The sequence below is a fragment of the Nymphalis io genome, chromosome 10, assembly GCF_905147045.1.
Source record: "Nymphalis io chromosome 10, ilAglIoxx1.1, whole genome shotgun sequence".
Taxonomy (NCBI): domain Eukaryota; kingdom Metazoa; phylum Arthropoda; class Insecta; order Lepidoptera; family Nymphalidae; genus Nymphalis; species Nymphalis io.
Window position 1 is genome coordinate 7,897,642 of NC_065897.1, and position 23,362 is coordinate 7,921,003.

The window sequence follows — 23,362 nt, forward strand, 5'->3', positions numbered from 1 at the left end:
CTTTTTGATATTTCACGACCGTTTTTTGCGGTGAGTTTCGAGTTTGTTCTTACCGATAATCTCGTTATTTGATGTAAGTGGTCAACATCATTAACAATCGTTAACATTGGCGATATAAAAATATGAACTATCCCTTCTATAACATCGCCAATTCGCCACCTTGCGAACTAAAATGATATATCGTACTGGCTCACTTACCCTTCAAACCAAAACACAACAATACCGAGTATTGCTATTTGGCAGTACAATAAGTGATGAATAGGTTGTTTCTACCCACAGGCCCGACACATACGGGTCACACACAGTACACTAACATAACCGTTTTCAATGTCAAAGATAGAACTATCGGTCGAATGTTATAATTAATACGTTAATTACACCCTTACATCGCCAATGCGCCACCAACCTTGGGAACTAAACTGTCCTTTGTGCCTGTAGTTACACTGGCTCTTTCGCCCTTTAAACCGGAACACAATACAATACTAAATATTACTGTTTGGCGGCAGATTATGTGGTAAGCATGGTTCACACGAATAAAACATTCAAAATCTTTGTGTCGGCTACTTCGCCATCGCATCGTTAGCCACCTTCATAATAATTTTTCTTGCTCGAGAATTTTAATTTTGCCGTAACTTCTAAGATATTAATTTAAAGTAACCATGTAGTTTAATGTGCAAAGGTTGAAAGGGCACCTTGGCCACCCAATTTTTATACAGCAACTTAAAGTTTTAAATAATAAAAAAAACGACTTTTTAACACGTTTTGAATTAAAAAAATATAGAATTTTATTGATTTCATTACTGTATTTTTTTCATACCAAAAAGCGTAGTCCTTCTTTATTCAACCTTCTCTCTTTTATTTATTTATTTATTTAAAGAAAACACCACCATGATACAAAATATGTTGACTTTAAAAATACAATATGTCTGTATATTTAATAGAGCCAATTACTGTTTTCCATTGAATTATGCAAACTTAATAATAGTTAACAGAAGTAGCAACACACAGCTTTGAAAAATAAAATGTAAATGTAACAAAATAATAATGAGTTAAAAATAGACAGTACAATTCGATTAGGCGACACAGACTATGTTGTGGATGAGTGAGGCTATGCAGTTAAACTGCTATTTGTGTGTGTATAAATAATTCTATGTGTGTAAGTATTTGAGTGTACGTGTGTTTGTGTGAGTGTGATTGGTTAAATTGAATTTTGAGCCCTAAGAATATCTTTTTTAAATGATTTAATTGACCGATTAAATATATCAATGCGTACAGTAAAGTAACAGTAACATCCTGTGAATATCCCACTGCTGGGCTGAGGACTTAGCTCTTCCTTTTGAGGAGAAATGTGTGAGTATCTTTTATTATATAGTGAGAAAACGCGTGATAGTGTAGAGTTTGCAGCGTAACGCGTATTGGATAAAGGGACGTATAATAGATTCGAATATGTATTACGAGTTCGCTTGTTAGACATTAAAAAGAACACGCGAGCGTAACTCAGGGGAATCTATTTTACCAGAGACCAAATCATATAGAAGTATCATGTCTAAAGTTTCGCGTCGATCTGTCAAGCTGGATATGCGATAAAGATTACAAGCATCCTTGTAGTTTGTGTTAGTGTAAGTTTTTATAGTTCAGATGTTTAATAAACTTTTTTTGTATGGCCTTAATACCTTCAACATATTTATTATATTGTGGGTTCCAAATACATACTCTAATATGCTTCTAATATAAGGGAAATAGGCAATTTTAGGCAATTAATATCGCGAAAAGGTTTGCAGGTTCCAATTAGAAAACCTAGTAGTTTATAGGCCTTATTAGTTATAAAGTCTATGTGATGATTTAATAATAGTTCCGAGTCTAGGAGAACACCTAAATCACGAATCAGGCTAGTTTTCTTTAAGGGAACGCTACTCATTGTATAATTAAAAGTAAGTGTCTTAATTTTTCGGGTAAAAGTAATTTGCGAGCATTTATTTACATTAATGGTCCCGTTCATTATATAATAATTGTATAATCTATTCAAATCACTCTGTAGTAAAATACGATCTTCTATTTTGTTAATTTTTTTATAAACTTTTTTATCATCGGCGAAAATTAAGAAGTTTGAACTTAAAGCAAGCACCAATATTAAACAAATAGGTAAAGCAGAGGTCCTAAATGTTGTCCCTGAGGTACACCAGAAGTAATATCAACGTAGTCAGAACAAGAACCATCAATACTTAGCTTGTCTTCTATTGGATATGTAGGATTTCAACTAACGAAAGAGATCACCACGAATGCCTAAGCCGTGTAATTTGTGTAAAAGGATAACATAGTCTACTCGATCGAAAGCTTTTTCAAAATCAGTGTAGATCACGTCAGCTTGAGTCCATATAACTAAATAAATATCACTGATAAAAATTAAATATTAATGGTAAAAACAATGCTAATTCAATAGCGCAAGATTTAAAAAAATATTGAGGGTATGTTGTCACTGCCAGAGCCTTTTTGAATATCGAGAGATGTTAACTTCCTCTTCTGTCACAGTGAAAGAATGGTAAGTATCGTTCGTTACTGAGTGGATTTCGTGTAAAAGATTGTCGTAGTCAGGTGCATGTTTAATAAATTCTTGAAGAAATCACTAAAACCAGAACATATCTCTTTCGTTATTGTAAATTTGATTACCCAAACATAATGAACTAGGATAAGGACATTGATTTCTACGTTTGGATGAAATATGATTGTGAAGTAGTTTAGGTGACTTTTTAATGCTCTCTTGTATTCCAAATATGTAGGAATCATAGCTTTCAGCTTGAATACGCTTATGTATTTCACGAAGTATTTTCAATTCGTCATAATCGAGTGGATTATTATATATCTTCAATTTGCGATGTGCGGTATATTTTTCTTTAGTTATAGAAATCAACACTTTAAAGTACCAGACCGGATAGCTAAATTTTCCAACCGAAAAACACTTAGGCACAAAGTAATTTCTTAATACGTACAGTAATTCATAAGAACTATGAAGTGACTCCTCACACGACTTATCAATGAACAATGTATTCCAATTAACACTAGACAGACATTCCTATTTTAATATAATCCGCTTTATGAAATTTTTATTAATTAAATTTTAAAGGGCGATGTTGCGATATTAATATATTATAGCAATCTATTTCTAGAGCTGGATGATACTATTATCTTCGACTAATAATTGATCGTTTGATACCGACACTTTTGGTGACGGATTGGTAATACATAAATAAATAAATTCAAGGAATTCAATAGCGTTCATAAAATTAACTATAGCAGCCTGGCTTTGCGTAGTACCCTTTTTTAATGATTATATTTTACTATAACACAAAAAATTATATTCTAACAGTTCTTGAAAAATATAAGACCATCATTTTCAAGCTATTTATATTTCATTTATAGTAGACTTTGTTTAATTTATTGTTCAAATATGCGGCGCGGAAGGCAAGGCAAACACGCTAACCGGCTTGTCAAATAGAATTAATTATTTTGATTAAGTTTGCTTATATTTAATTATTTAATTGAATAAAAAAATTATAGCAATTCCTATTTCAAGGAATTTTCTAATATGCTAATATTATTTTAATACCTTACCCCTCCAATAAAAAATAAAAAGTTTGTGCTGGGAGTTATGACAATAGCCCAAGGACCGAAACTGGGACTTGCGTGCGGCTCGTAAGCCGTAGTGCTATTGGTTTTTATATGGTTTTGTATCACCTTTATATTTTTGTTTTTTTTTTTTTTAAAGAACATAAGGTAAGTATTTTAAATTAAAATAATTCTTTTGGTTGAGTTTACTTATATTTAAGTATTTAAATTAATTAATAACAAATGGTGGGCGCACTATACAGTCCACGCTCTATCGTTTGGCGTGGTTTGGTGCTCTAGCCACTAGACCAACGAGGCAGCCAACGTGTGAAATAAAATGATAACATAAAAAATGTGCGGTCGGGAGACCCCCGTCAGGAACGAAGTCCTTTGCGTGTGTTTACAATTCATGGGCGTAATATACCATCGAACTGATCTGATGATGGAGCAAGGATGAGTAAACAAGCCAAAAGTAATGTATGAAAAAGGTGACATACCTTTTAGATTTCCAGTTATTAAATTAATTTTATCATAGTTATTGTTATCATAATTGTATTATATGTTTAACATATTAGCGGAAAATGGAAATAGTGAAGTTTCTTGTTTTTATTTACAAAATATTGTAACCCTAGAAGCAGAGCCCTTAAAATATACGTGCGTAGGCTGCCATCGCCGCGCCTCGCTGCCGCCCGGTGACGCATCGTTGCTTGCCTCTGCACAACGTTCTAAAGATATATCGCAGCATTTATTTTACAGAATACAATTTAAAAAAAATATATTTTTTCTTACTTATGAATTATTTTTATGCAAGTATCAAAAGTTTGAACAGAAGATTTGGAGCTTATTCCACCACGCTGATCGTGTTGGTAGATATAGTTCAATGTTGTTTGACCGGATTTGAACCTACAATTTTTGGATAACATTCACGTGTTCTAGGCTTTTTAGGTTACTTTATTTATAGTATCTACAATTTAAATAATGTGTAACTACCCTTTATTCAAAATAAATTTAAGACATTTTGTTTTCAATACATTTGAAGTGTTAAATTATATATATTATACAATTTAATCTATACACTTTTCACTTCACTTATATTTATTTGTGATATATAAATATTAGTTAAGTGAATACTGATAACTGCCCTTTAAAGTTATTATGGTAATTTGCGAGTTACCAGCCATTTTATTATTAAATATTTTATGTGTGTAGATAATTCAAGTAGGCATTATGTATGTTAAAATGGCAGATTTTAAAAGATTCTCATCACAAGTTGAATTCCAGACAGGCCAAGCAGCAGGTTTTGCTATTAATATTAATATAATTGACGCTTTTCGCAAATATTTGTATATAGGAATCAGATATATAGACATTAGATCGCATCTCCGGATGTATCGTGCCTTGTGTATCCTTTTTAAGACGTGTTAACTATGATAGGTAGGTATGCAATGTTTAAATGGCCCCGTCCCCATCCCATCAGCTATCCAAAGCTACCAGACCACCTCACTAGTTCACTATAGCATGTCGCGCGCGCCGGTATTGTTCGCCCCATTGCATTCTAAGGCCGCTAACTACTTCGTAAGAATGACTAATTCGGTCCGTAATTTTCCGTGAATTTTGTTACACGACAAATTCAGTATCGTACTTCGGTACCTATGGTATAGCCACGTATAGCAAAATATTAAACAATTCTAATTTCAACTGTTTGTTTTGTCACGTGTGTAAACAGGTTTTGTGTGTGTCAAGGTTGGTCGCCACTAGTTTCAATAAAACGAGCCTCATGAATGGTTCATGTTTCTGAAATCTGCATGGTATGTATACAATGCTATTAATTTAATGTAAATTTAAATTTCACCAATTTTTCACTTTGCATATCTTTCCTATAAATTTATCAATATAATTTGTGATATTTTGCTTCTGTTATCAATAAAGTAAATAAAAACAACAACCAAACAATATTAAGTATGTATGCATATGTTAATTGTACACTAACACAGATTAAAACAGTTTTATTGCAAAAGCGATTCTTTCAAGCAACATATTATTGCAACACAATATTTTCAATTGGAATTCAATGCTCTAATAACGAATGGGTTGTAACAAAAATTAAAACTCCTTTAATAAAAACAAACTCGGTTCTAATTGCTTTTTACAAATGACGATAATAAAGTATATATAACGAAAGACTTGTATCCAATATCTTCTATAAAATATTTTTCTCTTTGAATATTGAGAAAATCGTTTTTCATTAAACCTTGGAACGATGGCCTTGGGCGTGTGACAATACTATGATATCATTTGTGTATTTCGAATCAGTAACTAAGTACTACGTTCTATCATCTATCAATGTCTCACTATAAGTTAATAATTGAGAAGAGGCATTACGTAATGCCAATACCCGTCGTTAAAAAGTAATGTATGCTATTTGTACGAGGTAAATACTGCTTTATTATATGTCGCTGATACATTTATAACAAGAGAAGTAATTTATAAAGTGTTTGTTTGAAAAAAGTAGGCTTAAAAAAACTACTTTAAGTGTCTGTTTTGTTTTGACAATGATCTTTACTAGGGTTTACTTTAATAGTGCTAACTAGACCAATCATCGCACCGACAACATTAATATCAAATATTTTTCTAATTATATATTTGTAAATATTTTAATATATTTATACCAGTAATGCGTCGCAAATAAAGAGGCCACACTCTGCGCAGAAACTCACAACCACAACCACATCCCTAGACAAGCTCTGGATTAGAGCCCGCAGTGCTAGAGTAAGGTTGACCGCCCCAAACGATGCTCCGATGTGGGAATTGTGGTTTCCGAAGAAGAATAGCATATTATTTTAATGCGAAATATCATCCATCGAAGCGCCTTGGGAGTAATAGTATGGTCAGACAGCAGACGGGACGGGAAGGGACGGCAACTATTACGTGACACAGCGCCAGCGTGCTCGGCGGGTCGGCGCTCGTTTTCCGGCAAACGGCATGACGCTTTATTATTCCGTCATGCTTTTCAGGCTATCTGCAGCCGCTCTCTACTCCTTTGAGTATATGCGTGCGTGGCTCGTATAAAATATGTATATATTTCATTGCTACGATAATAAGAAAAATATACTTATTATAACGACGAAAATCTTATTTATTGGTTTAATTTAATTATACAAATTATCTCAATAACTAACTTTCAATTTCGATGCTCACATCTTACGGGCGTCCTTTTTGATTAGGTTAGATAATATACTAAAAATAAGTCAATATAAAATAACAAATGTACTTGTAGCTCTACTTACAGACTCTTCTGAGCGAATTAGAGAGTGTTTACCTTGAAAGAGCCCGTGTACAAAGAATTTTCTTTCCAAATACGGTTTCGTAATTGTTATCTTAAAACGTAAACATTACGTGTTAACACCATAAAATCTGAATTTATAATGTATGTGAATAATGTAACTGCTTGGAAATGCCAATGAAGATGGCTCGGAGCTTATCGTGTTAGGGCTTTGTATGTCTTTCGAATAGGTTTTTTTTTATAGAATAGGAAGGCGGACGAGCATATGGGCCACCTGATGGTAATTGGTCACCAATGACATTGACATTGTAAGAAATGTTAACCATCGCTTACATCATCAATGCGCCACCAACGTTGGGAACTAAGATATTATGTCCCTTTGCCTGTAATTACTAATTACAGGCTCACTCACCTATCAAACCGGAACACAACATTACCAAGTACTGCTGTTTTGTGGTATAATATATGATGAGTGAGTGGTACCTACCAAGACGAGCTTGCACAAAGCTTTACCACTAGTAGGTACCACCCACTCATCACTTATTCTACTGCCACACAGTAATACATATTAATGTTGTATTCCTGTCGAAAGGTGAGTAAGCCACAGACACAAGGAACACAACATCTTAGTTCCCAACGTTTGTGGGGCATTGATGATTTAAGATTGGTGATGATTAACATTTCTTACAGTACCAATGTCTATAGGCGGTGGTCACCAAATGGGTCACGTGAAAGTGTCACGTGCCAGTCTGCATAAGAATAGAAAAAAAAATCACCGCAACAATTCATTTACGGAACATGGATAAATCATAAACACAAATAGAGAACTTGGTAAATTCAGTAGTGGTTGCTCGGATTCGAATCCAAAAACTTCGTATAAGATCTACATAACACATCTCGACCGAAACTATAATACCTCGGTATGTGCAATTGTACAGCCCTATAAAATATCAATTACAAGAACGAAGCAAAAAATACACAATTTTAAAATAAATTTCTTTTTCTTTTTTTTTACATGAATAACTATTAAAATCGTTCTTGTTTTATGTCCCTTGCTATCACTGCATAGAATTGTCTCAAGCGTGCATAGTGCAGGTGTGATTAAGCGTTTTTCGATAACGCACTGATAAGCTAACCTTTAAATGGTTTAATATTGTTGTGGTGATGATATTTTCAACTATGAGGGTGCTTAGAGGACACTTCATGCAATAAATCGGAATTAAATGTCTCGAATTGAAAATTTATCTAGTTTTCAACCTAAATATTTTTGTTTAAAAGCTGCAATGTTTTTTTCATCATATTAATATTATAAATTTGAAGAGGTGATATTAGTTTTCTAATATCTGACAAATAACGTAAGACAAATGAATAATTTACATAAATCGTTCCAGTTAATTTACAGGTGACAAACCCATATATATTTATATATATATTCTAAAAACATATTATTATAAATATTTTAATGTCTGTTACAATTCATCTCATGCTCGGTGAAAAGTTTTGTAAGGAGTCCTGCATGTTTCGGATGAAAATCCGTCATATAATGGTGAAATAACTTTCTGAACTTTTTTCTTTTATTGTTTCCGCCTAACTGTGACATCAATTCCATCGCGAACAAAGAAATTTGGCAACTCCTTTCTTTGTCGCACTTCCAAAAAATGGAATTCCTTACCAGCTCACGTTTTCCCCTCCTCTTACAACCCGGGTTCCTTCAAACGAGGCGTGAAGAGGCATCTTGCGGGCCGGCAAGGCGAAAGCAGCTAGTGCAGAACGTTTTTCCCGTCTGTACTGGCCGTCGTCGCGTTTGGACTCTACTACCACTTACCATCACGTGGAGTAGAGTCATTTGCCCTCCCGGCGAATATATAAAGGTAGAGTATATTGGCTTCCTGATGGTAATGTAAGCGACATTGAAAATGCGCCACCAACTTTTGGAACTAAGATGTTATGTCTCTTGTGCCTGTAAATACACTAGCTCACTCACCCTTCAAACCAGAATACAACAATACCAAGTACTGCTATTTTGTGGTAGAATATCTGATGAGTGGGTGGATACCTACCCAGAGAAGCTCACACGAAGCCCTACCACCTTTACCTTTCCTCTCAAACGAAGTTTTTTTTTGATTCCATGTTAATCGTAGTGAATCACACTATGACTGGTTTTTGTTACACTGATTGTCATTGTTTTATTAATATAATGAAAATTTTGTTAATTTTAATAATATTAAAAATTTTAGCTGAAATATTTGTAACAGTACGCATAGCAACATAAAAAAACACACGCCACGCATGCCGCATTATATGACGTCATCGTTTGAAAAAAATAAATAGCTCTGAAAAGAATTGTTTATTTGAAACAAGAAGTAGCATGCAATGACGTAGTATGACGTAATGTCAAGCTCTTAAAAGAGCTGTTTTTATATTTATTATCTTCATATAATAATCTTCGCTTCAATTGGTTTCACTTCTTCAACGAAAACAACTCAACTTGCTGACTTCTTAAAACACGTTTTCTCTCCATGCGTCGCTCGAACTGACTGAACACGACGCCGTGGTAAACCGAGTATTTGTAGAATCAGCCGAGCATCGTCGATAGTGGGGAATTAAGCGCGGAAGTATGACGCAAAACAGGTTTTTACGCGCCAATCATAATCCCTACTTTTAATGTACACGCGCGCATTTGTTATTATTTTTTACATTTTTACAACTTATTTTTTTTGTATTCATATTGGTTAATTTTTACTCCACTTTTTGTATATATACTCGTACCGTATTTCAATAAATCATTCCACGATATTCCACCGTTTCTACTGTTCTACAAAAAAAGAAGTTTTATTTTCCTGCTACAACGTCCTAAATATTTATTATGTTTTACTATTTAATTTTATTTCTTGAGAGTAACCGCCGTAGTTAGTGGTTAGTACTTCATATTATTGTAAAAGTTAATGCAATCATACTAATAATTATAAAAAATTCTTGTTTTACATGGTATGAATTATTCTCAATATTTTGAATGTCAAACGTCCTTCACTTTGGCATTCGGTTATTTGGCATTTGGTACGGTAACGTACCATACCGTAACAGCCTGTGAATGTCCCACTGCTGGGCTAAAGGCCTCCGCACCTCTTTTTGAGGAGAAGGTTTGGAGCTTATTCCACCACGCTGCTCCAATGATGGTGGAATACACATGTGGCAGAATTTCAGTGAAATTAGACACATGCAGGTTTCCTCACGATGTTTTCCTTCACCGTCAAGCACGAGATGAATTATAATCACCAATTAAGCACATGAAAATTCAGTGGTGCTTGCCCGGGTTTGAACCCACGATCATCGGTTAAGATTCACGCGTTCTTACCACTAGGCCCTCTCGGCTTATAGTTATTATGTATTAAAATTATGACTATGATTAAATCATGTTTAATACAGTAACAGCCTGTAAATGTTCCACTGCTGGGCTAAGGCCTCCTCTCCCTTTTTTGAGGAGAAGGTTTGGAGCTTATTCCACCACGCTGCTCCAGTGCGGGTTGGTAGTCATGTTTAATAGTCGTAGTGCAATATCTTAGATTAAACAATGAGTTCATCTTTTCACAAGTTTTCGCCCGCGGCTTCGTCTACGAGTTAGGAAAAGGGGGGTCAGATATTAAGTTAAAAATTAGTATGTACTCCCTTGGGATTCAAACTTGTTTCATAGCAAATTTCATCAGAATCAGTTCAGTAGTATATACGAGAAGGTGTAAGAAACAGACTTCTTATTCGAGACGGGCAGATATGAATTATCCAATTCTGTAAAGAATTTCCCGGTGAACATCAAGTGGTTGTTACATATTGATTATTTTTATACACTAGGTCCGACATGCGCATGATTGCCATGGGAAATCACACCCACCCAATTATGTTTCAAGCCAATAAAATAAAAGATTAGCAATTTTGCTTTGCCTCTTAACAATAATGTCATCACCGAGATTTATAGCTTGGGCTACGGACCGAGACATTAATAAAAGCCAAATAATATAAAATATATTCGATAACGCTTGCCTGTGTTGCTGTTATAATGCATTTTGAAGTATCGTTGCTATTATTAAATTTCAATTAATCCCAAAAAATGTATTTTGGCTAAGCGCAATTGATTTATAATTAGTTATTGTTACCGTAAAAGTAGTTCCCTTTTAAATAATTGACGTCGTTCAATCTTAATCAAAATAACTAATTTATTTGAATATATTATTATTTATTTATTTAAGATTAGATAAGCACTGCAAAATAATTATATATTTTAAGATGTTCTAGAGGTCTTTCTGGGATGTATTTCATAAGGGAAAATAGAATAGTTGCTTGCATTTTTGTAAAATAAAAAATATATTTAAAAGTTAACTTAATAGATAATTGTAATTTACAAACAATCAACAAAAGACGCTTAGATTCGAGAATCAATATTTATTCGGTCTTACAAATTATTAATAGAATGTATTGTTTTCCTTAATTATGTAATGTCAAGTACATTTTAAGCGTTGCATTACCCATGCATTGTATTGTACCTATTTATATAAAAAAAAAAAACATTATATTAATAATTTCATGAAAACTCACAATAACTTCTAACAGTTTAACAGGATAACAAATTTTTGATTGACTAATTATTTGCTTTATTTGAATTTCTATTTATATATGTTTAGAATGACATTATATTATATGTTATAAATATATATTTATATATAATAAGGTGATAGGTGTAAACCGTGTTTCTGTACATCAGAACGAATTTTCTTAGAAAATATATAGTAAATTTTCAAAGATGAAAACTAAAATTGTATCCGCGTGACAAAGATTTCATGAGCAATTCTGATTTTCTTGGCGTAAAATAAATGTGCACCTTGTCTTTATATATTTGTCTCTTGCACGTTTTACCATTTACCGGATTTTTATTGCAATTCTCGCCTTGTACACTGTCTCCCTGACATGGGATGGGACCTTTCCTTCGACGCATATAGAGTTCCACAAAGGGTTAACAGGGCCCACACCTCTTATATTATTTGCATTGTATACGTTATATTTTTGTTCGGAATGTAAACTCGAAATCGTTTTATGAAGTGAAAAACTACATACTTTTAAACTCAGTTAATAAAGTACAATATATAATTATCACGCAACTGATTCGTTTATCTAATATACGATCGCGATTAAATACTAAATCGTTAGTTTCATGTTCAGTATACGTTATTGAATTGTTATGTACATAATTTTAATAAATAACAAAATATATTTGTAATTGTATATAATATTATTTATCTAATTTTAGTTGACATATCTATAATAATTCAAATGATCATTTTAATGATTCTTAATATTACTTTTGTCACAGATAACGAATTCTGCTTGAAAAGACTGAAAAGATTCGATGCTACCGTTCACACTACCTACGTTTATCTATCTATGCACATAAGTGGTGTTGCTTAGATATAAAGAATACTCAGCAGTGTGGCGCCGAGTGTTAAGAATTACAAAATTATCACCATGGATTTGAATAAAGAATTTCACTTTATAGACAACGATTACAAAGTAAACGATGACAAACAATTTGACAACAATAATACATTACTAAGACGAGATACTAGTCATGGTATTAACAGTGATACGAACTTTGACATAGTTAAATATGAAGCAATGGAATTTAAATCCCGTATAAAGTGGCCTGATTTATTAGTGCAAGTAACATTACACTTAGTGACGATTTATGGAGCTTATCTTATTTTAACCAATAAAGTGAAATTTCTTACAACAATATTTGGTGAGTATTCTGTATTATTGGCTTTATTTGACTTGAATTTGTAGTTGTTGTTAAGATTCAGTTTTCTAACAATGTGTGTGTAAAATCTCTAAATTATATAATAACACATCAACAGTAGTTGTATTTAGTTAAAATTATGGCTAAAAGTTTAGTTATATTTCAGCTTACAGGGTGAGTTAGCTATTGTAATTATTACAGAAATTAAACATAAAATTAATGAATCTCAAGAAAAATAAGCCAACTGTGACATATTACAGTGCACAAGTGTATACGCAATCACAGGCGCACTCTCAATCAGTAACAGCCTGTTAATGTCCCACTGCTGGGCTAAGGCCTCCTCTACCTTTTGAGGAGAAGGTTGTGGAGCTTATTCCACCACGCTGCTCCAATGCGGGTTGGTAGAATACACATGTGGCAGAATTTCAATGAAATTAGACACATGCAGGTTTCCTCACGATGTTTTCCTTCACCGTTAAGCACGAGATGAATTATAATCACAAATTAAGCACATGAAAATACAGTGGTGCTTGCCCGGGTTTGAACCCACGATCATCGGATAAGATTCACGCGTTCTAACCACTGGGCCATCTCGGCTTACACTCTCAATGTTAAACACAAATGTAACTAAAAATTAAACAATCAAATAATAATAACTATGATATATTTCTTTTTAACGTTACAATATAGAACTTACTTACTTGAAAAAAAAAACAATATTCATTATATTTTAATAGCTGTTAAGTTAAATAAATCTTCGTTCAAACCGGAACGCAAAGCCGTACCACCTAGTAAGTAAATTAGTACTAGTGATTACTAGAGATAATACATACATCTTTCACGAGATTCTTGTACTAAAAGTCATTTTAATTTTTGTGAATCGGATCTGTCTCTAAATGTATGCATACATTTTAACGATAGCTTAAAATATCCTACAAAACCTTGTACATGTTTACATTTAATATTAAGGTAATTTTTGTATTATTTAAATGAATATGTAGTGTTGCAATCGATTTATTGTCATGTTTGCAAAATACCTGCTACTGTATATACAACATATGTATATACTATGTTGTGTGTGGGTTTTTATCATCATTGTCTTACACAGAAAACGTATAATCACACGCATATAATACCAATATGCATTCACTTTACAAGTACAATCAAGACATTTTTATTTCAATTATCACGGAAACAAAAAAATTACCGAACATTTTTGTTTTTTTTTTTGGTTTTATGTGTCTTCAAAAGCTTATATATGTTATAGTTATGTATATATATGGTAATTATATGCTGTGATGATAAAAATATATGATGATAATAGATAAAACTTAATATTGTTATAGTAACAGCCAGTAATTGTCCCAATGCCTCTACCTTCCCTTGAGGAGAAAGTTTTGAGCTTAATTTACCACTATGCTTCAATGCTTGATGGATTACACATGTAGCAGAACTTTATCATGCAGCTTTCCTCACAATGTTTTTCTTTACCACCGCGCAAGAGAAGAATTAATATAAAATAAAAATGTTTGTGTAAAAAAATATAACTAATTAAAACCGAACGAAGTTAAGTCGCCCAGGTACTAAATATATAGCATTGAATAAAAGAAAATATTTATAATTTACGTGCACACATACTGTCAATTTCATCACACATAACAAACATATTTATTAAAAACACGAATGTTAATGTTAATTGAAGCGTTTTCCTAATGATAATTTACCAGGAGTGAAATAGACTATATTTATATTGTAATTGTGACAAGGTATCTAAATAAAAAAATTAAACTATATACAAGAATCTTCTTATAATCTATCATTCATAGATTTTAAAATAAGTCGTTAGTTAAGTTATTAGAAGACATAAAAGCTTTGTAGTAGATAATCTCCAAATTGTTGTCGATTTTTCTGCGTTACCAAAAATAAAATATGGATTGGAATTTAAAACGGTGTAATTTATGAATGAATATGAATGTTAAACATTCTTATTAGCAAAGAATTACGGTCGAATTTCAACCAATAGGCAACTAGTTTATTTATTTTTTTAATTAAGAAAATTACATCAAATTACACTGGCATAGGTAATTTCTTCATTGTATTTCTGTTTTGAAACACTAAATGAAATACTAAAAATATTAATCATATTATTATTTATCTGAAAAGTCGTCTTCCAGAAACATTTAACGTAATGTAAGAATCATTTGCGTAATGAAATTGTACTTAGTATATTTATAGCGCTATTTTACTTGAATGTAATCAATTCAGGTAATGTACTAAGCGCGTTTTTCTATTACTCAAGTATTTACTTCGTCCTTATTAAGAATCTATTTCTCAAACGTATAATGGATATTATAACGACATGATTGACATAAATTTGCAATAACTTTGCTAGAGTTGATGTACGTATGTAGAATAAATAATATTACAATACAAGTACCACTAATAGTGTTCACCACATATAAGTGATAAGTGGGTGTTTCCGACCCAGAGGGGCTTACGCGAGGCGCTACTATCAAGCTATTATACTTTACATGGTTATTTATATAAAGGTGATAAAAAACAAAGCATTAATGTTAGTCGATTGTAATTAAGCCAATAATTAGCTTAAGTAATTATTTTATAGGTGCCTGCCATTGCCGCGCGGCCAGACCTCGCTATACTTAGATGCTTCTTTGCAACACATCCTCATTATAAAAGTATCAATCTCACACCTTGTGACAGTTTCTTGATTGTTAGGAAAATAAGAGTTCACCTGTGTTTGCGTACACACTTTTGCGCTATACATTCTGTGCAATTTTCTTTGAGAACGGCCGATACGTCTTAAATATGAAAACATAACATTAAGATAATGGACTATTAAACAAATAGTAGCAGTAGTAGTAAGCCTGTGAATGTCCCACTGCTGGGCTAACACCTCCTTTCCCTTTTTGAGGAGAAGGTTTGGTACTTATTCTACCACGCCGCTCCAATGCGGGTTGGTGGAGTACACATGTGGCAGATTTTCAGTGAAATTCGACACGCAGGTTTCCTCACGATGTTTTCCTTCACCGTCAAGCACAAGATGAATTATAATAACAAATTAAGCACATGAAAATTCAGTGGTGCTTGCCCGGGTTAGAACCCACGATCATCGGTTAAGATTCACGCGTTCTTACCACTGGGCCATCTCGACTTTTAAACAAATAGACCAGAATTTAATGCTATGATTATATCCTACAATGTTTGTGTTTAAAATTAAATAATCATAAACATGCCAAACAGGCTTAACATGCATTCGTGTATACAAAATTAATGACTTCAGTTGTTATTTGTAGTAGAATCTTTTAATGTAATCATTTTTTGAATGTAATATTCTTGATAATAATTTATGTTATTTAAATGCACACAGCATTTGGCACAATTTATACATCGGGCTTTGGAATAACCGCAGGCGTTCACAGGCTATGGTCCCACAGAGCGTACCGAGCACGGCTGCCACTAAGGATTTTGCTTGCTATACTTTTTACAATAACAGGTCAAGTGAGTATATTTTATTTTACCTTTGATATACTGTCAACATTAAAACATATTTCTCTTTGTAATTTAAATAACAGCTTATATTAATTATTGACAAAATCGTCGACGCCACAATTAATTCATCTGACGTAATATTGTTGTTGAATTCCAGAGTAAATTTACGCTTATTGCGACATTAATCCTTAGCCGACTTAGCACTTAACAGTTTAAAAAATTCTCATCCTAAGAGGAAGGGAAAGATTATATTCTTATAAAAAAATAAAAATGATAAGAAGTTTTTATTGCATACAAAAAACATTAAAGAATAATTAAATGTAGGTAAATTTGTTCGGGTTATGGTGTACAAAGGCGACTTCACTGCTTTAAGCAATATCTTACACACAGCCTTTAACACAAAAAAAACATAATAAACATCAGGATAGAGCAAAAACTTAAAAAAGTTACATACATATTTCCAAATAACTTTTGGCTCTTTCTTACGTTGCCTAAAAAAGCTTATTTTCAATTCGATAAACTAAAGAAATAAGATTCTCCCTTATTCGTTTTGGAGTAGCGAAGATAATAAAAATTAATAATGAACTCATAGTTATTTTATTTTATATGCTAAAATAATATTATTACATAAGACAAAATTATACAAGACGATGTAGAACTTATTAAACAGAGTTTCGAATATTGAAGTCAATTGTACGAATTGACCTCTTATCATTGTAGTGCGTACTCAATGATGTAAGTAGACTATACCGTTGTTTATTTCATACAAAGCAACAAGAAAAATATTCTATTCTTTAAACAAAAACCCAATAAATATTAATTGATTTCTAATGCAATAAAAATATCTTCGCGATTTAATTTAGTGCAAATTACATTAACTTTTAAATAAAATTAAAAACCTCATTGTAATGTTTTTTTTTACAGAATAGGAAGGTGGACGAGCATATGGGCCACCTGATGGTAGGTGGTCACCAACGCCCTTAAACATTGGCATTGTAAGAAATGTTAACTATCGCTTACGTAGCCAATGAGCCACTAACCTTGGGACCTAAGATTTTACGTCCCTTGTGCCTGTAATAACACTGGCTCACTCACCCTTCAAACCGGAACACAACAATATCAAGTTCAAAGTTCAAAATCGGTTTTGCGGTAGAATATCTGATGAGTGGGTACCTACCCAGACGAGCTTGCCCAAAGCCCTACCACCAGTTTTAAATTATTATGTATTATTTGGATCAATTGTCAGGGACTTGACAATTAGACAAAGTAGCTTATAAATAAAATAGCTTTTTAAAGCTCATCTATAGTTTTATTTTTTATCTTATCTATTTACTATCAACTGAAAGAGGAATTCAAACAATAAATACGAAGTTATAGTTATTTATATATCAGCAACACATAGATAGTAGTCTAAGGTTTTATGTATTTTAACTTTTTAGAAAGATATCTACACGTGGGCATTAGACCACAGAGTACATCACAAATACTCAGAGACAGTAGCGGATCCACATGATGTGCGTAGAGGATTTTGGTTTGCTCATGTCGGTTGGTTAGTCCTGACGCCACATCCAGCGGTAGAGGATAGACGGTCAGCTTTGAAAAAAATCTCCACAGATCTCATCGATGACCCAGTAGTGAGATTACAAAGACAGTATGTATCAACTTATAATATGAATCTATAAAAAATATTCAATAACAATGCGCTATCGGAATAGGATGGAACCTTTTGGAACTAAAATACGTGCGGTCCGCTCAGTAGCGGTATTCTTGTCCACATCGTTGATAGATATTTTTTTGCTAGTGTGGATTATCATATTATTTGTAACTTAATTATTTAAGAGATTAATGTACTATTTTTTTAGTGACTACATTTTTGATCTTTTTATTCGTATAACGCCACACAAACGTTTTAAAAAGTATTTGTTATATTTGGAGTTTACAGTAACACACTTACAGTTCCACTTGTTCTCCTTGATACGAAATCTAATCTCAGTAAACAGTCTTCAGAGTCACCATCATAAATTGATTTTAACATTTCATCCGCTTCTTTAACACTTTTAGGCAACTTAAAACAATTTTTTACATATACTATTGACACCTCACTATTTCTGCTTTTATAGCCAATAGAGTTAGACAAATTACAACGTGTTACAAATTTAAAACCAATTTATTTTAAAAAGATGTAGAATCAGCTATTGTTAATAAAAAAATACGCCTTATTTTTTATCAGACCATGCATATATACATGTACATACGTGCAAACTTTGAACTACTAAATTGAACATACATACAAACAACCTCACATAGATGTCTAAATGTATATAATCTGCTGAAATCATAACACTCTTTTTGATTTTGCATAATTATTGTACAGGACTTTTTTGCTGCCGATTTACTTTAACAAGATTTCGTCTTATGCCAACTTAAATTAATTAAAACCTGGAGCTTGCAATATTAATGTTATATGTTTATAAAACTGTTACTTCAGGTCGTGGTCGTATTGATTATATTGGGTGCCTCAAACTAAAATTTATATTTAAAACTGAGGTTAAAATATAACACGAACGAATTTTGGGAAGTTATTTCTTAAAAATATCGTCTAAATACCAATATAAGGTTACGTTTACAGCACTCATGTAATCGAACACTTACATTTCTTATGACGGCTTGGCAGGTAGACGCCGTGATGACTGACGTTTTCTTTAAAATACTAGAAATTAGTTAATTGGAGTTGAACTTTCATTTGTAATTTTTTTAAATTGTTATCGATTAAGAATAATTTCTCGAAATCATGACAGCGACGTGTTAGAGGTATGTGACGTGGCTCCATCCAGCTTCAACTATGTTCCTTAGTTAACTAAGCAAGTTAAAGCATACCGATCAGAATTGACTGTCATGGAACATCTTCTTTCGAATCCAAAAATTAAGCGACGGTAATAGTAATAGTTGCTCTCTCCGACATCGCAGCCCAGATGATACAACTTTAGGTAAATAAAGAGATTTTAGATACTTGCGTTTCAGATTTGTTGTATTCTAATAAATTATGCCTCATCTAAAAACAAATTATGGTTACACGATGAAAACCGCTCAAGTACATGATTCACGAAGTCTAGCCTATGTCTGGCATCCTAAAGCATTCATTCTTACATCAGTTATATTTTATAGGGGTGCAATTCTCGCAATTAACATATTTGTAAAACTCGCCCGCATAACGAGCAGTCCGCTTCGAAAAAACACTCCAGTAACAGCCTCTTAATGTCCCACTGCTGGGCTAAGGCCTCCTCTCCCTTTTTTTTTTTTGATGCCGAGATGGCCTAGTAGCCGAGATGGCCTAGTGGTAAGAACGCGTGAATCTTAACCGATGATCGTGGGTTCAAACCCGGGCAAGCACCACTGAATTTTCATGTGCTTAATTTGTGTTTATAATTCATCTCGTGCTTTAACGGTGAAGGAAAACATCGTGAGGAAACCTGCATGTGTCTAATTTCATTGAAATTCTGCCACATGTGTATTCTACCAACCCGCATTGGAGCAGCGTGGTGGAATAAGCTCCAAACCTTCTCATCTCATCTAAAAACAAATTATGGTTACACGATGAAAACCGCTCAAGTACATGATTCACGAAGTCTAGCCTATGTCTGGCATCCTAAAGCATTCATTCTTACATCAGTTATATTTTATAGGGGTGCAATTCTCGCAATTAACATATTTGTAAAACTCGCCCGCATAACGAGCAGTCCGCTTCGAAAAAACACTCCAGTAACAGCCTCTTAATGTCCCACTGCTGGGCTAAGGCCTCCTCTCCCTTTTTTTTTTTTTTTTGATGCCGAGATGGCCTAGTAGCCGAGATGGCCTAGTGGTAAGAACGCGTGAATCTTAACCGATGATCGTGGGTTCAAACCCGGGCAAGCACCACTGAATTTTCATGTGCTTAATTTGTGTTTATAATTCATCTCGTGCTTTAACGGTGAAGGAAAACATCGTGAGGAAACCTGCATGTGTCTAATTTCATTGAAATTCTGCCACATGTGTATTCTACCAACCCGCATTGGAGCAGCGTGGTGGAATAAGCTCCAAATCTTCTCCTCAAAAAAAAAAAAAAAAAAAAAAAAAAAAAAAAAAAAAAAAAAAAAAAAAAAAAAAAAAAAAAAAAAAAAAAAAAAAAAAAAAAAAACACTCCATAAATAATAAATATCGTAGAACTAATCTGTCGACTGACATTACCCCCTGCCCCTCAAACTTGTTGCGATTACGCAATAAGCTAAGCAAATATAAAATTTCTTTTGAGACACTTGTATGTTTAAATGTATTAATTATTGTTATTATCAGTCTTTTCCCGTTTATAAAAGTTTTTTTTTTATTTACAGATTCTTCATTCCCTTATTTATATTACTCAATGTGATAATACCCGTGGGAATACCGATGTATTTCTGGGATGAAACGCTTCTGAAGAGTTTCGTAGTGAGCTTCGTTACAAGATTCACGGTGACATTAAACATCGCCTTCTGCGTCAACAGCTTCGCACATTTATGTGGAAATAAGCCATATGACAGGTTAAGCTTTTAAATTGTTCCAATAATATTAAGCATATTTTTTAAACACACACAAACTACTTACTATACATAATATTCGTATAAAGTTTTTGATACTTAGTAGAAACAGAATCAAAGGGCATTATAAAAATAAAATTTAGTGGATACAATTTTTTCCGTGTTGACCACACTATTTGCCTTGCTATCTTCTACTTTAATTATATCTTTTGGGCCTAAAGTATTTTGATTTTCTCAGATTTATGAAACCAGTCGAGAACTCTATGGTGAGCCTGGCAGCACTCGGGGAAGGGTGGCACAATTACCACCATGTCTTCCCTTGGGACTACAGGACGTCGGAGCTCGGAAAGTTAAATTTGTCTACGAAGTTCATCGATGTCTTCGCTAAGATTGGTTGGGCATATGACTGTAAGAAGCATTTATGTTACTTACTTAATTAACTAAAAGCAAAAAAAAAAATCAACAGACAAAACATTATTTCTTTAGAAAACAGTAAACACTCCTTTTACTATTACACACTACGTTGAATTAATTACTTTCCTGTGCATTTTCGTTGCATATTTTTTATTGATTACTTTAACACCTATTTCATTCATTAAGTTTATATCATAATTTATTACTAAACGATAAAAGTAAAAGTGTTTTCTAAACACGGAATCGATTTTGGAATTCGTCTTGATCAAAACATTAATTATTCATGTTTCAGTAAAAGCAGCTACATCTTCTATGATCCTGAATAGAGCAAAACGGAGTGGGGACGGTAGCTTTGATAGTATAGAAGAACCTGATCCGTCGTCCAATTGAAATTGTAAATCGATAAACTAAATGATGCTTTATAAAATTTACGTTGCTTTACGTAGTGTAAAGTAACACCACACAATTACCGCTATCGTCATGTATTTAAATAAAAGCAAGCTCAGTTTATATTTACACAAATGAATTCTATTGCTTTCATATTACGCCTTCATTTGTACCCGGAATATAATTGCTTAAATTAATTTAAAAACGAATAAAGAAAATTATAAAGTTTTTTGTAACAGAGTTTAGTTTCAATAACGAATTTTTAATCGCGAGATTTAAGTACTCGTATTTACTTAGTATAAAAATTTTAAAAATAAAAATCAATCAGATCTAGTTATTTAATTTACCTGTTTTTATCTCCACAGATAAATCTCATGATAAGCTTTCATAGCATATAAATTGTGTAATGACGTTGTAAGTTGATAGTAAAAGATTTAAAGGAAAAGTTTATTTTATTATCTAAAAGCGCATTAAATAAAAGCATGTATTTAAAAAAGATTTTTTATTTCTTAGTCATCGCTGGACAGGTTTCTTAGTCTGTTCATTTTTTTCATGTTAATTGCAGCTTATCTCGACTTACTAACCGATGCTATAGACTCGAACAATTCGACCTCAATGTCAAACAATTCGACTAAATCGAGGACTCCAAAAAACCAATTTTGGTGTACTGCGCACCAAAATTTCAGACGGATTGGAGCAAAGTAGCTTAACTCGCATTCGTATTCGCAAGTCCTTTCATTTGATACCCATATAGTAGAAAAGTATAAAAAATTTAATATGCCATTTTTAGAAGTCCGCCATATTGGATTTAGAGTGAGATCACTTTATTTTTCAAGTTATTTTCAGCAAGCCCTTTCATTTGATACCCATATTGTAGAAGTGCATTAAAAATAAGTAATCTAAATCTAAAATTAAAAATAAAAGTTCCGCCATGTTGGATTTAGAATGACGTCACACAGCTAACCATACATTGTCATCCAAACTAAATGTGTATACAAAATTTCAGCTCAGTCGGTTGAAGAAATCTACTTCAAAATTAAGTTGTTCAAGATTCCACCCGAACAAACATACATTGCAAGTTAAATAAAAGCTTGTAAAAAGGATAATTGTTAAGAGCACGCCTATAGCTAACAAAAATTCAGATTTCAACCTACTCGCAATTCTCGCTGCGCGATCTCATTTACCATTATATGCTTTTTCTACCTACAACGACTTAATTGAATTTATATTGCCTTCATCAAAATTTCAAAGCAATAGTTAGGAAAGTGCTACTAAGTTATCCTACGACTATGTGGAAGTGAATCAATCGATTCCAACCACGTTAATCATGCTGTTCTTGTAAAACCTTTGGTGAATATTTAGTGATAATAGCGATCGGCGATAATAAGGCGATCCAACTGCGCAGAGGGGTGAGACAGGGGGATGTAATATCCCCGAAACTGTTCACCAACGCGTTGGAAGACGTTTTCAAGACGCTGGATTGGACTGAGTATGGAGTCAATGTAAACGGCGAGTACATCTCACACCTTCGATTTGCCGACGATATCGTCATCATAGCAGAGTCGCTGGAACAACTCACCGAAATGCTGCGTAGCCTAGGCGAGTCTTCCCGGTGTGTCGGTCTCGGTATAAGAGATAGGAAAGGCATTTACGCCTGCCGCCCGGTCCGGGGGGACCGGGACGGGTATGTGGGACTCACGGGGCAGAGGGCCACCGTCCTACCCACTAAAACCTCCCCGGATTTCCGCCTCTCCGCAAGGCGGCGGGGTCACGGGAACGTTGTGACTTACAACCGCAACCCCGCCAGCGGTCGTCGCCATAAGGCGACCCATC

The 23,362-nt window shown here is 33.4% G+C and overlaps 2 protein-coding genes across 2 annotated transcripts in view; one reads left to right on the top strand and one right to left on the bottom strand.

Annotated features, from left to right (window-relative positions):
* The window catches only part of LOC126771019 (acyl-CoA Delta-9 desaturase-like), a 78,036-nt gene extending 71,078 nt beyond the window's left edge, over window positions 1-6,958 (bottom strand). The window contains exon 1 of the mRNA XM_050490662.1: window positions 6,923-6,958. The gene's annotated coding sequence lies outside the window, so the exon portion shown is untranslated. The remainder of the gene's footprint in view (window positions 1-6,922) is intronic.
* LOC126771022 (acyl-CoA Delta-9 desaturase) lies at window positions 5,100-21,985 on the top strand. Its single transcript, XM_050490669.1, has 7 exons — window positions 5,100-5,411; window positions 12,246-12,671; window positions 16,057-16,187; window positions 17,618-17,829; window positions 20,546-20,731; window positions 20,967-21,136; window positions 21,435-21,985. Exons 2-7 carry the CDS (start codon window positions 12,398-12,400, stop codon window positions 21,530-21,532), a joined length of 1,071 nt encoding a protein of 356 aa, XP_050346626.1. The 5' UTR covers window positions 5,100-5,411; window positions 12,246-12,397; the 3' UTR covers window positions 21,533-21,985.
* Window positions 21,986-23,362: the final 1,377 nt, after the last annotated feature.

Bases quoted from the DNA above. Each gene is read 5' to 3' on its own strand.
- LOC126771022 (XM_050490669.1), top strand. From the start codon at position 12,398: ATGGATTTGAATAAAGAATTTCACTTTATAGACAACGATTACAAAGTA. The intron at 20,732-20,966 runs GTTAAGCTTTTA...TGATTTTCTCAG, and splicing joins GGAAATAAGCCATATGACAG to ATTTATGAAACCAGTCGAGA. The intron at 21,137-21,434 runs GTAAGAAGCATT...TTCATGTTTCAG, and splicing joins GATTGGTTGGGCATATGACT to TAAAAGCAGCTACATCTTCT.